The sequence below is a fragment of the Fundulus heteroclitus genome, chromosome 13 (genome assembly GCF_011125445.2).
Source record: "Fundulus heteroclitus isolate FHET01 chromosome 13, MU-UCD_Fhet_4.1, whole genome shotgun sequence".
In the NCBI taxonomy this organism is placed as follows: Eukaryota; Metazoa; Chordata; class Actinopteri; order Cyprinodontiformes; family Fundulidae; genus Fundulus; species Fundulus heteroclitus.
The window spans coordinates 21,157,897-21,170,955 of NC_046373.1; the positions used below are offsets into that span (position 1 = coordinate 21,157,897).

At 36.9% G+C, this 13,059-nt stretch overlaps 1 protein-coding gene across 3 annotated transcripts; it reads right to left on the reverse strand.

Annotated features, from left to right (window-relative positions):
- Positions 1-849: 849 nt before the first annotated feature.
- On the reverse strand, positions 850-10,291 carry LOC110366379. 3 transcript variants are annotated; one of them, XM_036145350.1, is made up of 3 exons: positions 10,138-10,290; positions 1,486-1,596; positions 850-1,387 (listed from the first exon to the last, which is right to left on the reverse strand). In XM_036145350.1, exons 1-3 carry the CDS (start codon positions 10,187-10,189, stop codon positions 1,152-1,154), a joined length of 399 nt encoding a protein of 132 aa, XP_036001243.1. In that variant the 5' UTR covers positions 10,190-10,290; the 3' UTR covers positions 850-1,151. The 3 variants fall into 3 exon arrangements, with proteins under 3 accessions (XP_036001243.1, XP_012725888.2, XP_012725886.2); XM_012870434.3 differs by lacking the exon at positions 10,138-10,290 and adding an exon at positions 4,032-4,206; XM_012870432.3 differs by lacking the exons at positions 850-1,387; positions 1,486-1,596 and adding exons at positions 8,197-9,099; positions 9,206-9,313 and having other exon boundaries at positions 10,138-10,291.
- Between the last annotated feature and the right edge of the window lie 2,768 nt (positions 10,292-13,059).

The window sequence follows — 13,059 nt, forward strand, 5'->3', positions numbered from 1 at the left end:
CATCAGTATTAGTCCATGCTCTGTACACATACATGCGGAGATCCTGTTCATTTTGTGGGTCAGCATTCAGATTTGCCACCTGTATCGTCGGAAAGGTTTCACTCTCCTGTCCCTCGTCATGTACTTTAAAGGACCAGTTGCTAGTGCCTGTTCCTGACCTTAGTTTCATATCTGGCATCTTATGCAGCACAGTCTTAATTGATGTACCATCAGTGGGCTAAGATACATTAGTATTAGCACTCAAACAACTGATCTGTTTCTGTAAATCAGAGTATGGGCAGTGCAAGCACCATTTCATAAAGCTTATATATCCAGAAATTATTTATGTTATGTATTAATCTTTTGTGTTCATTCTTTGTATAAATCAGTTAAAAACAAATAAATTTTATTTGCTATATTGTAGATTCAAAAACATTTATGAAGAAATGTTATTCTATGCACTTTGGCCATAGAGGGTTCTGTTGTATTGCCCACAAAGACGAAATTGTATTTGTCTTGAGAAGGACAAAATAAAGTGATGGCTGACGGTGCTACACGGTAGTTTTACCGTGCTGTGACGGGAAAAAGTTGTCACACGCGTAAAACAGAATCTGTGTCGTTCAACAATGAGGTTAAATGGGGAATAAAGAAGAAACCACGAAACTAAAGATTAGCCTCTACAGGCAGGATGAAGAGACACATGAACAAATTTACTGGTATATTCATACAGACATAAACTGTGGTTCCCCGAACCCTCTCTTTTAGCCTGGAACAATAAACCAAACCAAACATAAACATAAATATCTCCACATAATCCCTGCCATGGAATCCAAGTAATGTGGTGTCAGTACTCATGAAAGCTAGACATTGAGATTTAGCAAGAGATTTTCTTTATTTTGTCATTCTGAGGCCCAAAAAGAAACAAAGCAGTTAGAAGGATAAATACATTTTGATTAAAAAAGTTAAACCAACATCATGAATTATTTATGAGGTCAATGTTTCAACATACCGTTGATCAACATCCATGATCTGGGCAGCCGTCATAAATTTGACCATAATGGAAACATTACTAAGCATTTAAATGAGCAGTTGTTTCTCAAAGATTTTTAACATATAGGGCTTTTAATTATGAGGGTAAACGCTAAATGTAGATGATAGCAGTTGTGATTTGATTACAACTTGCTTCCCAGGATAGTGGCCAGGACGGCTCCAGCGATGGCAGCGGTGAAGGTCATCTTGGTAGACGGGGCACCACTGAACGTGAGGGGGTTGCAGTTGTCTGTGGCGCAGCAGGAAAAGTTGACGTTGTAGTTGAAGCCCAGCAGAGATCCAGTTGCGTTATTGCAGGTTGTGTTAAGCCTGCAGCCCTGATTGCTGAAGCCACCAAAACTTGAGACACTTGGGAAAGCTGCAGAGAAACAATTAAAGTTTAATTTCGTATCATCAGTTATCTGGGTTACTTGTAATTGTGAGTTTAACATTATTTTGTATAAGATGGTTACTTACTTGCTTTTCCAGTGTAACAAGTCTGGTTATCGCCTGAGCATGTCACATTACTACTGCTCAAGCAGAAGCCAAACACACTGGCCGAGCAGCTGTTGCAGGTCAACGACTCCACTGAAATACACAGAATGGTATAGCAGTTTTATTAAAAGCATAGCCAGCAGTTATTGAAGAGAAAAATTTAAGATGATCATATCATATTTAGCTTTTGCGCTCAAGAAATGTTTTATTTATTAGATGATGGGTAATGATCCTGATTTTAAATAGGGAACCTTGTGCAATTGATATTGGTCAAAATATTTGAGCTCTTTCTACCTCACAAAGAACTTGGTATGTTGCCAGGAAAAAACAGATTAATGTTATTCTGAAAATTTTTGTTGTTGACCTCACCCTGATTTCGGGTGTGGTATACATTAGTTAGGCTCTGACCAAAACATGAAAAATAATTCGTTTTTTTTTTTTTTTTGTGATGATTTTTCACATCGATTAAGATTTTAATCAACTTAAAGCTCTACTAAGTCAAAAGTAGGTTTTCATTAATTGATTATCTGGCGCAACATCTAGAGGTGCGCTAAAAAAAAAAAACGACCTCGCCATTAAGTGTATAATAACTACTACAGAAGCCACAGAATGTTATAAATTTGACAATGTCAACATGTCCTCCAGTCGGTACCAAGCTATGTGAAGCTAAACAAGTGACAGCTTGCAATGACATAAAAAAAAGAGATTTGGCATTATAAAATCAAACATTAAAAAATTAAACATGGAAAAATAAAAAAAATAAAAACGTTGAAAAATTACATACTGGAAAATCTAACACCGAAAAGTCAAAAATTTAGAAATCAAACACTGAAAAATCAAACATTGATAAGTCAAAAATTGTTAGAAGGTACAAACTTATGATGATATTCTCATTTTATGCTGCAGGTTTTTTTCTTTTCTTCAATGAGAAATGTTTTCAGTGTCACTGCAGAGTTCTTCCAGCTAAGATGTCAATCTAAGCTGCCATTGGGGGTGGGGCTAAAAATAAAGGCTTTTTCATGGGCCTTCTGTTTTTCCAGTTCTCCTTGTCATCTAATACAGCTGCTGTAGAAAGGGTATTATTTTCATTACCGTCTTCTTCATCATCTCGTACAACTAATGATTAAAGTGACATCATAGCTGAAGGAACCCTGCAGTGACACTGAAAACATCTCTCACTGAAACACAACTGCAGTTTTTACTTTCTCACAATGTTTAACTTATCAATGTTTGATTTTTTTTTAACGTTTTTCAATGTTTGATTTTACAGTGCCAAATCTCTTTTTCAATATCAATACAAGATATCACTGGTTTAGCTCCATAAAGCTACTGCTAATAGCTACGGTCATCGGGAGAAATGTTTTTTGACCCTGATGCCAAGTCCGCTTGTTACAAAGCGGCTTTGAGCATGTTTTTTTCTAAAGTCGCTTTTAAATCCCCTGAGTCACAGGAAGCATTTTTTGGGTGGCTTGTTTCTGAATGCTGCTGCACGACATACACGTGAACCGGCTGAAATATCACTCCGCCCCTCCTTGCACGCACATGCTCCCTGAGAGGGAGAGGGAGACGAAGACAAGCAAACTAGCAATGTCTGCCGGGAGGACAGAGTAGTTGGTGGACTTTCCATCCCTGTTTCTAATATATCGGCAAAATGAACTTGAGTTATGTTGGATTAACTGTGTCCAACAGAAAGCCTGCAACTTCTGCATTCGTTTTGAATCCCTGCTTTCTCTCATGGTTTGTCTCCACTCCACCTGGTAATAATAGCTACGCCGATCTAGACTCGTTTTCTCCCGTTTATTACTTTTTTTTTCTTTTCTTGGTTACTTTCTCTTCTCTCTCACTGGCCAAAGAGTATGGATAATCTTCCATTTTAACAGAAAACAGCAAAAAGAATGGTCTAGGTCATCTTTACTTGTCTTCTACTCCTCCACTGACAGCATGTCTTCATATAGAAGACAGATAGGGAAAACGTGTATGGATGACAACTTTGTCCCATTTCGGCTACTGTAATCAGAAATGGCGACGCAACATGGCGTCTCCCATTCTGTGCACTGCCAACTATGCATTTGTAAACTACTGATTCTAAGCTATGAAAATGCTTTAATTTTTGATGTAATGTTATTAGACTGTGGCAGAATATGTATTTATGAAAGCAATAGTTGATTTTTGCTAATTAAAAGACAATATAGTTACACACTGTCCCTTTAAAAAAGCCACAAGTTAGATTTATTTGCTATACATTTTGATTGCATCCCAATTGGTTAAAATGTGCAGAATTGGTTCAGCTTGTCTAGGAGGGAATTGCACCAAACTCTCCGGGAATCCTCTTGTAAAACCAACATATTAGCTGATTAATCTACAAACATGACTCTTTTGGAGAAAATATGATTCTTATTTTCTTGTTATTAATATCACTCAAAAATTAAACCTTTTGGAAAATGCTTCTCAAAATTATTATCTTCAAAACTAATGCTGTACGAATTTTATAGAATATTATATTTCATTCAGTTATAGATAAGTCTTACCCAAAGCCAAGGATGCAATGGCCACAGCAAAACACAAAAATAGCTTTCCCATCTTCGTTGATTAGGTTTTTGGTTTTCGGCTCAAAGATTTAAAGAAAAAGTTTTTTTCCTTGAGGCCTTAAACTCCGTGTCTCTCTGGTGATCGGATGCTGCAGAAGATCAGATGTGATGAGACTGTTCGTGGATGCAGCAATTTATACAATAATAAAGCAGAAGGGTGGGGAGTGGGTGGATAACATTGTCACTCTCCTTTTGTGTTTTAAGAAAGGAGTGGCCCAGAAGGGTGTGGTTCACACAGGATGATGGTATTTTGTTAGAAAAAACCTTACCATCTAAAAGAAAAAACCTTACCATTTAAAATTTGGGGATTTTCAGGAAGTTGTTTGGTAAATAATTTGAATAACTGTTATATAAAAAATAAAGCATAGATTCCTTCAGGACAGGACAATCCAAAGTGGTGAAATAGAAGGAAATTGGTCTTTTTGTGTTTTTTTTTTTTTTTATGTAGACATTTTACCTCTTGTCCTACAGACCAGATTTATTTAATTACAAATTAACTCTAAATGACATAAAAGTCAGTATATATATATCTGTATATTAAACTCTCAATCAACTGAATCATGTAAAACTTTAAAATAATTGTTGAGATGATGATCACTGTTCCAAATTGTGACAGCTAGTCAGTGTCACAATCACGGTAATAAAACAAACGAACAAAAAAATTGCCCAAATATTTGGAGCATATTCCATTCAAAATGGATTTTTATAAAAAGAAGCATAAAATGTGTTTAAATCAACTGATTCGTTCATTGTGTGTGTTTTTCTACTGGGTTCTGATGGTCTCTGGGAGTACTAGAAAAACATTTTGTGTGTTGCTTGGGGAAACTCTGGCTATTTATAGTAGACTAACCCATACGAGGGTAAATAAGAACTCCAAAACGTCATATCCATGTCACTTAATTTTTCATCCCACCACCTGTTACATCCAGAGTAGAGAGATCAAGCCAGTGTGAGTCCTCACCTGATAAATGTGACATGTTGGGTCACAGATTGTTATCACCCAGATGATAACAAACAGGCTTAAATCAGAAGCAACCGTATTTTTGCTCAGTTTTTCTGAAAACATTTAGACACCTCACCTATCCAGGAGTCTCTGTCAACTGTCACTCAAGTGTGAGTGCTCGGAGAGCGCAAGTGGCTCCACCCTGTCACACATGACTTAGCTTTGAGTATGCATAAACTTGCATCCAACAATCTGGCAGAGAAACAAACTCCTTCACAACTTCCCCGTCTCAGGCGGGTTTTAAGCACGTTAGGATATGAATGACCAAATAAAAAAACAAAAACAAAACCCAAAAAATGTGGCATGTATCAAATAAAGCAACACCATTCTCAAACCATCCCCTTCTGTGTGTGTATTTCTCCTTTCCACACAAACAACATGGAATAAAGAGCATAAAAAATGTTTAAACAAGCAGGTTTAGGATTAGTGGCTTATGGTGTGGTTGTGGGGAGTTTTCCTCAGACAAATTTAGAGTAATACCTAACATTAATAGTAAATACCAAGATTTAGCACTTTGACACATGCTGGAATCTTCTCCTTTTTCGAAACTGGTTGATTGTTAAGCAGGACCAGAATATGGGATTAAAAATGGCAATAAAATTATGTTCTGAAAGAATTCCTAGAACATCAGATTTTGATCATATTTATACTGTTTAACAGTCAACAAGATCATGCCTATGTATGTCATCATGGTTTAGACTTCAAATTTTTAGATAGTTAGACTTCAGATTTTATTGTAATTCAACTGCACATTCACAGTGTACATTTGAAGTAAAAAAAATTGAGAGATCCTGGGCGCTGGGCTCCAAAGCCGACAAGTGGACACAGCCAAATGTGCCTAAATCACAGAAATGCTTTGTGCGACAAGCGCGACTGGTGCAGCGGGAGCAGCACCATTAAAGGCAGAAGTCAGGCAGTAATACTGAGGGAGGAGGAGTAGGAGGAGGAGGAGTAGGAGGAGGAGGAATCGTTTCCACAAAACTTTCAATCTTCGTACTATAAAAAGAAAGCATGTGTCAGCTATATGTACAATCTAAAACAAAAGTTTTAAAATAAGATAAGAAAAAGACAAAGACAGGCCATTTTAGTAGTAAAAAAATCCAGCTAATCCAATCTAAATTTAGTCCTGAAGCAACAGAGAATGAGTTTAGTGGAAAGGCCAACATAATTGTAAAACTAAATACCAGAGTGATTATTGTCCAATTATTTATAAAATGGCATACTCAGGTGAAAAAATATATATTTAAGGTAAAAAGGCAAGGCAAATTTATTTGTATAGCAAATTTCAGTACAAGGACAATAGAAAGTGCTTTACATAAATAAAATATAGGAAAATAAAAAAAACAGAACAAAACATGGAAAAATGGAAACTAAAAGCAAATATCCGTGTATTTAATCTGAGGTGGTTCTGCTGACACCAGTCTACAAAGCTCTTGATCCACTCTCTATACTCCGAGTCATCCTCATCTTTGATGGCAAAGTCGTCAGAGGAACTTCTGAAGGTGGCAACCTGATGAAGTCTGCAGTGTAGAGGGTGAAGAGAAATGGTGCCAGCACAGTTCCCTGAGGTGTTCCCATTCTGGAGATCAACCTGTCAGAAACGCAGCCCGTGTCCCCACATACTGAGGTCGACCAGTGAGGTAATCCAATATCCAGTGCTACCGGTGGAAGTCCAGTCATGACCGCTCCAGCATATAAAGATATAAGAGGACTTTTTATCCCAATTTACAGAGTTATTTTCACTTACCATAAAATGATTGTGTTTAATATTATGATGTAGGATTTGTGAAAAACATTGCTTTGCCAAAATGGATGATTAATCATTGGCAGAAGAGTAACTAGTTAAATGTATTTGAGCAACTTTAAAAAAAAATTGCTTTTTAGGAGTAGTTTACTGCAGTGTACTTTCTACTTCAATCAGAAAAACTCACACTCAGAAGAATTTTATTGATACAATATTTTAAGACTTTGGTGCTCAGACCTTGGCAGGAAACATTAACACTGAATTATACTTTAATATGCATAAGCAGGTATGTGAGAACAGGGATGTTTCCCTCAGGCCTGAAACTGGTGGTGGAGTGGAGATAGACAAAGTTTTGTTCAGTCCATAAACGCTGGTTGGCGAGATGATCTGCTTGAGCTGTATTGGTGGGATCCAGTAGACTGCGTGAGCTGATACCAGTGCTTCACTCAGGGACCCAGAAAGATAGATGTCCAACTTGGATAAATACAGGTTTGCATGAACCTGTGCATGATGAGCAAGCATGAAGCGACAGTGGAGAGGAAAAACTTCCCTTTGTAAAGAAACCTCTGGCAGAACCAGGCTCAACATGGCGGTCTTCTGCCGGACCTATTAAGATGTGACAGGGAAGTCCGTAAGAGTCCAGGAGGAATTACACTCTGATAGGGACGAGTTTGAAGGAGCACCATGGAAAAGGCAGATGGAGCTTGGCAACGATGGTGAAGGGGATGGAGGTGGGTTGAATCAGGGTCTGCTGGGTCCAAATCAGACATTGCGCGACCACTGCTTGCGCTTGGCTGGGTAGCAGGCTGAGACGTGGATTTGAAGAGCTTTTAAGATGAACTCAGGATGCTCATTGGCTTTCGTCGGAGGCGAGTGAGCCTCTGATTGGATGGAGGTAAGTAATTCAGTTTCTTCAATTCAACTTCCGCCTAGGCTTCATTTTTACTCGAGTTTATTGTAAAGTATTGCTGCTGTTATTGCTACTCTGCCTAAGTAACTTCACTGAATGAAGTACGGACTGGTTTTAACTGAAAATGCACCAGAGAGATACACACCTGTTTATGTTAAAGTGAGATTTCCTGTTTGAATGCAAGCTTTGTTGTTTAAATGTTATTTTTTAATCCACTGAACCACTCAGAGATCAAGTGAATGTATAGTAACAACTATACAACACTGACTGTAAGTATTGGTTTTAAAAGTTTTATTAAAAAAAAAGTGATTAGGAAAGTGTTTCTTCTGCATTAATCTGTTATTTTCTGTATCTTTTATATTTGGGCACAACTTCATATTTTGACAGTTTGATTATGTCATGGATGTGTTTTTTGGAATGGACTCAATAGCAGACAGGTAGGCAGAAGCAGAGTGGTGAGTAGAATAATTTAATAAAGAAAATACAAACTTACATTCAAATATGAGCAACAGAAAAATGTATGTCTTGTCTTGACTTGGCATGGTCAAAACAGTATTCAACCATGAGGAGTGAATGAAACTGACTAGACTGAATGCTTCTGCCCTACAACCATGTGAATCCTGGTTTGTTGTGTTGTGGTCTAGCTGTTCTGCTCTGCTCCATTAATTAGTGTGGCTAATGTTGTAAGCCATTGTTTTTATCCTCACATGGGAAGATTAATGCTCTATTTACAATGCTGGCAAAATGTCCCCAAGCATCTCTGCAATGGAGTTAAATGGTGTCAGTATTCATAAAAGCTAGACATTGATATTTATCAAGAGACTTTTATTTTATCATTCTGGGGCCCAGTAAAATACAAAAAACTTAGAAGGATCGATACATTTTGATTAAGAAGAAATTAACCCAAACAGACATGATGAAAGATTTACGAGCTCAATGTTTCCTTGAAACATCCCATTGATCAACTTCCATGATCTGGGCATCGGCCTTAAACTTGACCCTCATGGGAACATTGGCTGAACAGTTTTACTGTACAAAGATTTATAACATATAGGGCTTTTGATTATAAGAGGAAAAGGTAAATGTAGCTGACAGCAGTTGGGATTTGATTACAACTTGCTTCCCAGGACAGAGGCCAGGACGGCTCCAGTGATGGCAGCGGTGAAGGTCATCTTGGTAGACGGGGCACCATTGAGCGTGACGGAGTTGCACCTGTCTGTGGAGCAGCAGTTTAAATCGACAATGTAGCGGACGCCCAGCAGCGTTCCATTGCTGACATTATTGCAAAATCCGTCGTTGGCCCTGCAGCCCTGATTGCTGAAGCCACCAAAACTTGAGATGGACGGGAACGCTGAAGAGAAACAATTAAATTCAGTTTAATTCTGTATCGCCAGTAGTGCTGGGTAACTGGTAATTGTGAGTTAAACATTATTTTAGGCAATAAGAGAGTTACTTACTCGCTTTTCCAGTGTAACAGACCTCATTGGTACCACAGGTCACGTTATCACCGTTCAAACAGAAGCCAAACACACTTACGGAGCACTTGTTGCAAGTCAACGACTCCACTGAAACAGACACAGCAAGGCGTAAAAGTTTAGATGATGTGTAATAATTCTGATTTGAAATAATGAACCTTTGTGCAATCAATATTGGAAGCAATTTTTGAGCTCTGTCTACCTCACAATGAACTTGCTAGTTTGCTAGGAAGAAAGATTGATGAAATGTCTTGTTGACCTACTTATGCTCCAACCAAGGCGTCACAATCAGGTTTTATAAAAAATATTTTTTTATATATTTATTAATATTTTAATTTACATAAAGCTAAATCCATAGTAGGTTTGCATTTTATGTAATCAATGACTTAAAAAAAGCCACAGTTTGTGCTTATTTGCAATAAGTTGATTGAAATATATGTGTACAACACACACACAAATGTTTTTTCACCTGCATTTTTCCAGATTATAAACACAGAAGATCTCAATAATTTTGTTGGGCCAATAAATACACATTTCTGTTGGGTATAGTCTTTACACAAAACGATGCTTTAATTTTGTCTATAAGCATAATCTTTTGAAAATAGAGACGGGCTGTTGGTACATTGAGCGAATATTCCTGAAAAGCAGACTTGGTTCAGCTCAATTAAGGCAGAATAGCACCAAACTCTTCTGTTATCCTCTTCTAAAACCAACATCTCAGGTGATTAAATTTACCAAGATAAGTCTGTAGAAAAAATATGATTATTTTCTTACTTATTTTATTTTTATTAATATCGCTCAGAAAAAAAAAAACCTTTTAGGAAATGCTTCTCAAAATTACTATCTTAAAAATGTATGCTGTATTCCCTTTAATTGAGAACATCACAGTTAATTCAGTTATAACTAATTCTTACCCAAAGCCAAGGATGCAACGGCCACGACAAAACACAAAAAGAGCTTTCCCATCTTTGTAGCTTTAGTTTCTGTTTTTTGGCTCAAAGATTAAAAAGAACAGTCCTTTTCCTTGAGGCCTGAAGGTCCTTGTGCTGAAAAAGATCAGAAGTGATGAGACTGTTCGTGGATGCAGCAATTTATACAATAGTAAAGCTGAAGGGTGGGGAGTGGGTAGATAGATATCATGACCTTCTTTCGTGTTTTAAGAAAGGAGCGGCCGAGAAGGATTGTGGCGCATCACACAGGATGATAGTATCTTGTTAGATAAAAACCTTACAAGAATCTAAAATGTGGTGGTATTCAGAAAGCAGCTATGTTTTTAGTAGATAACTGTTTTGCAGAAAAAATAAAAAATAGAGCATAGACAGGACAGGACAATCCTAAGTGCCGAAATAGAAGGAAATTGGACTTCTCTGGTTTTGTTCTTTGTTTTTTGTTGACATTTTACCTATTATCCTACAGGAGAGATTTATTTCATTACAACTTAACACTAAATGACAGAAAAATGATGAAATGATGACAATCACTGTTCCGGGTGATAACAAAACAGGTGTTTTCTGTGTCCTGTCTGGCAATGTGGCATTAAGAATTGTTGACTCAATGCCAAAAAGAGCCCAACAGATTTTACTTTCACAAGCGGAGCCTTACCGTTTAGTGTTCCGTTTAATTTATACATGCTAGAAGCTTTATTATAATTTATATTGATTTGCACTGCTGACTGTTTATTCACAGTACCAATTGTTTACATATACATTTCCAATACCGTACTTTAAATGTAATATGCAATTACCTTCCACTGTTTATTTACAGTACCAGTTGTTTACATAAACATTTGCAATACCGTACTTTAACTGTAATATGCAATTACCTTCCACTGCACTTTAATTCAGATTGCTTCTGTCCAAACTTTTTTTATTCATTTATAGTAATAGCCACCTGTATATTATGCTCACAATTCTGCCTATAGTAATAGCAATCTGTACATATATTCATAGTACATATTCACATGTAAACTCTGTTATAATAACAACCATCTGTATATTATGCTATTGTACATATCTGTAAAAACTCTCTTTATAGTAATATTCACCTGTGTAATGTATTCAGTACATATCCAGCAGTAACTTTAGTTCACAATACTAGTTATCTATATATTATATTCATAGGACAAATCTATCAGTAAAATTCTGTTTATAACGGTATTCATCTCTATATTTATTCAGTAGTAACCCATGTCCTGTTCTTATGGAACCACTGCTTATCCTGCACTTGCTGCTATTGCACTTCTGGTTAGACCTAAACTGCATTTCGTTGCCTTGTACCTGTACCTGTGTAATGACAATAAAGTTTAATCTAATCTAATCTACTCATTTATGCAGGGGGTATTTCCTGTTAAATGAAAACCGAAACAATAAGGTAGAAGAGGAAATAAAGGAAAAAAGGTGAAAGAGAAAGAGGAGAGAAAAGGGAGATGACGATAAAACATACTCAGTCTGCTTCTTTACCTGCAAAGAAATATATAAAAAGAACAGCACAACCAGCTGATAAAGTATTACAGATACAATCAAGTAACGCACTGATATCATCACTGAAGAATATACAGTATTATTAAGAAACCAAAATGGATTAATGCAAAACCCATAACTAACCAGGAGTAAGCAAATGCAAAACAACCCTAACAAAACCCAACCATAAGACAAGCTACAAACCAAACCAAACCAAATGGGGTTCTGAGGAGGGAGAGCAGAAAGACAGCCCTCCCCTCTGCTGCATGCATTGCAGCTTTAAAGCAGCAGAGCACCAATCAGGGCTATACATAACACCTGCAGAAGGCCTGTCTCTCGAACCCTACAAGGAAAATTAGACAGAGACCCACTGCAGCCGTAACAACGTTAATAAGGGATATGGGACGATAGCTGGAAGGAAATACAGGATCTTTGCCTGGCTAAAGCAGGAGAGTAATGGTAGCAGAATTCATATTAGCCGGGAATCTGCCATTTTCTTGAGTCTCTTGCAACATTTTGTGGACCAGAATTTTCCAGAAGTTTTTCTAAAACTCAGCTGGGAATCCATCTGGACCTGAAACCTTTTTATCGGGCTTGCTTTTTAGAGCTTCCTGAATTTTAACTGTTGTCAGCGGTGAATCCAGGGTCATCGTTTGATGTTATTTTATCCAGAAATTGCTCAATGTCATTTTCTGATGAGTTTATCTGCGATGTGTATAAGGATTTGTAGAAATCTCCGAAGGTGTTGTTTATACTTTCAGGATCATATAATGTATTATCAGTTGAGTCTGTAACTGCAAATATAGTTGTTTTTTTTTTTTTTGTTAATTTTTAGCAGATTAGCTAAGAAGCTTCCTGACTTATTGCCATGTTCAAAGTTTTTTATTCAGTTTTTCAATTAAAAATTTAGTTTGCTTTTCAATATATTAGTTTAATTCTAATTTTACTTTTTCTCTTCCTGTGAGGTTTCTAGTAACTTAATTTTTTCCTCTTATTCCTGAACCTTTTCGTTTTCTAACTTCTTTTTATGAGATGAGAATTAAATTATTTTGCCTCTCATCACTGCTTTCCCTGCCTCCCAGAGGATAGATGCTGATGTCCCTGGTAGATCATTGTACTGCAAGCATGAAGTCCACTCTTCTTTAAAATATTTGATAAATTCTTTATCCTTAAGCAATGATGTATTAAGTCTCCATCTTTTGTTTTGTGGGGTTATATTTTTATTTATTAAGGTTAAAGACACAGGAGCATGATCACTGAGAGTTAAAGGATAAATTACAGCATCTGAAATGTCAGACAGCAGCGAGCTGCAGATTCAGAAATAATCCAAACAAGAGTAGGAATGATGGACATTTGAAAACAAAGTATATTCCTTAC

Coding starts and splice junctions, on each gene's coding strand:
- LOC110366379 (XM_012870432.3), bottom strand. CDS start 10,189: ATGGGAAAGCTCTTTTTGTGTTTTGTCGTGGCCGTTGCATCCTTGGCT. Junction 9,314..10,137: donor CGTTGCATCCTTGGCTTTGG/GTAAGAATTAGT, acceptor TGTCTGTTTCAG/TGGAGTCGTTGACTTGCAAC. Junction 9,100..9,205: donor CTGTTACACTGGAAAAGCGA/GTAAGTAACTCT, acceptor GTTTCTCTTCAG/CGTTCCCGTCCATCTCAAGT.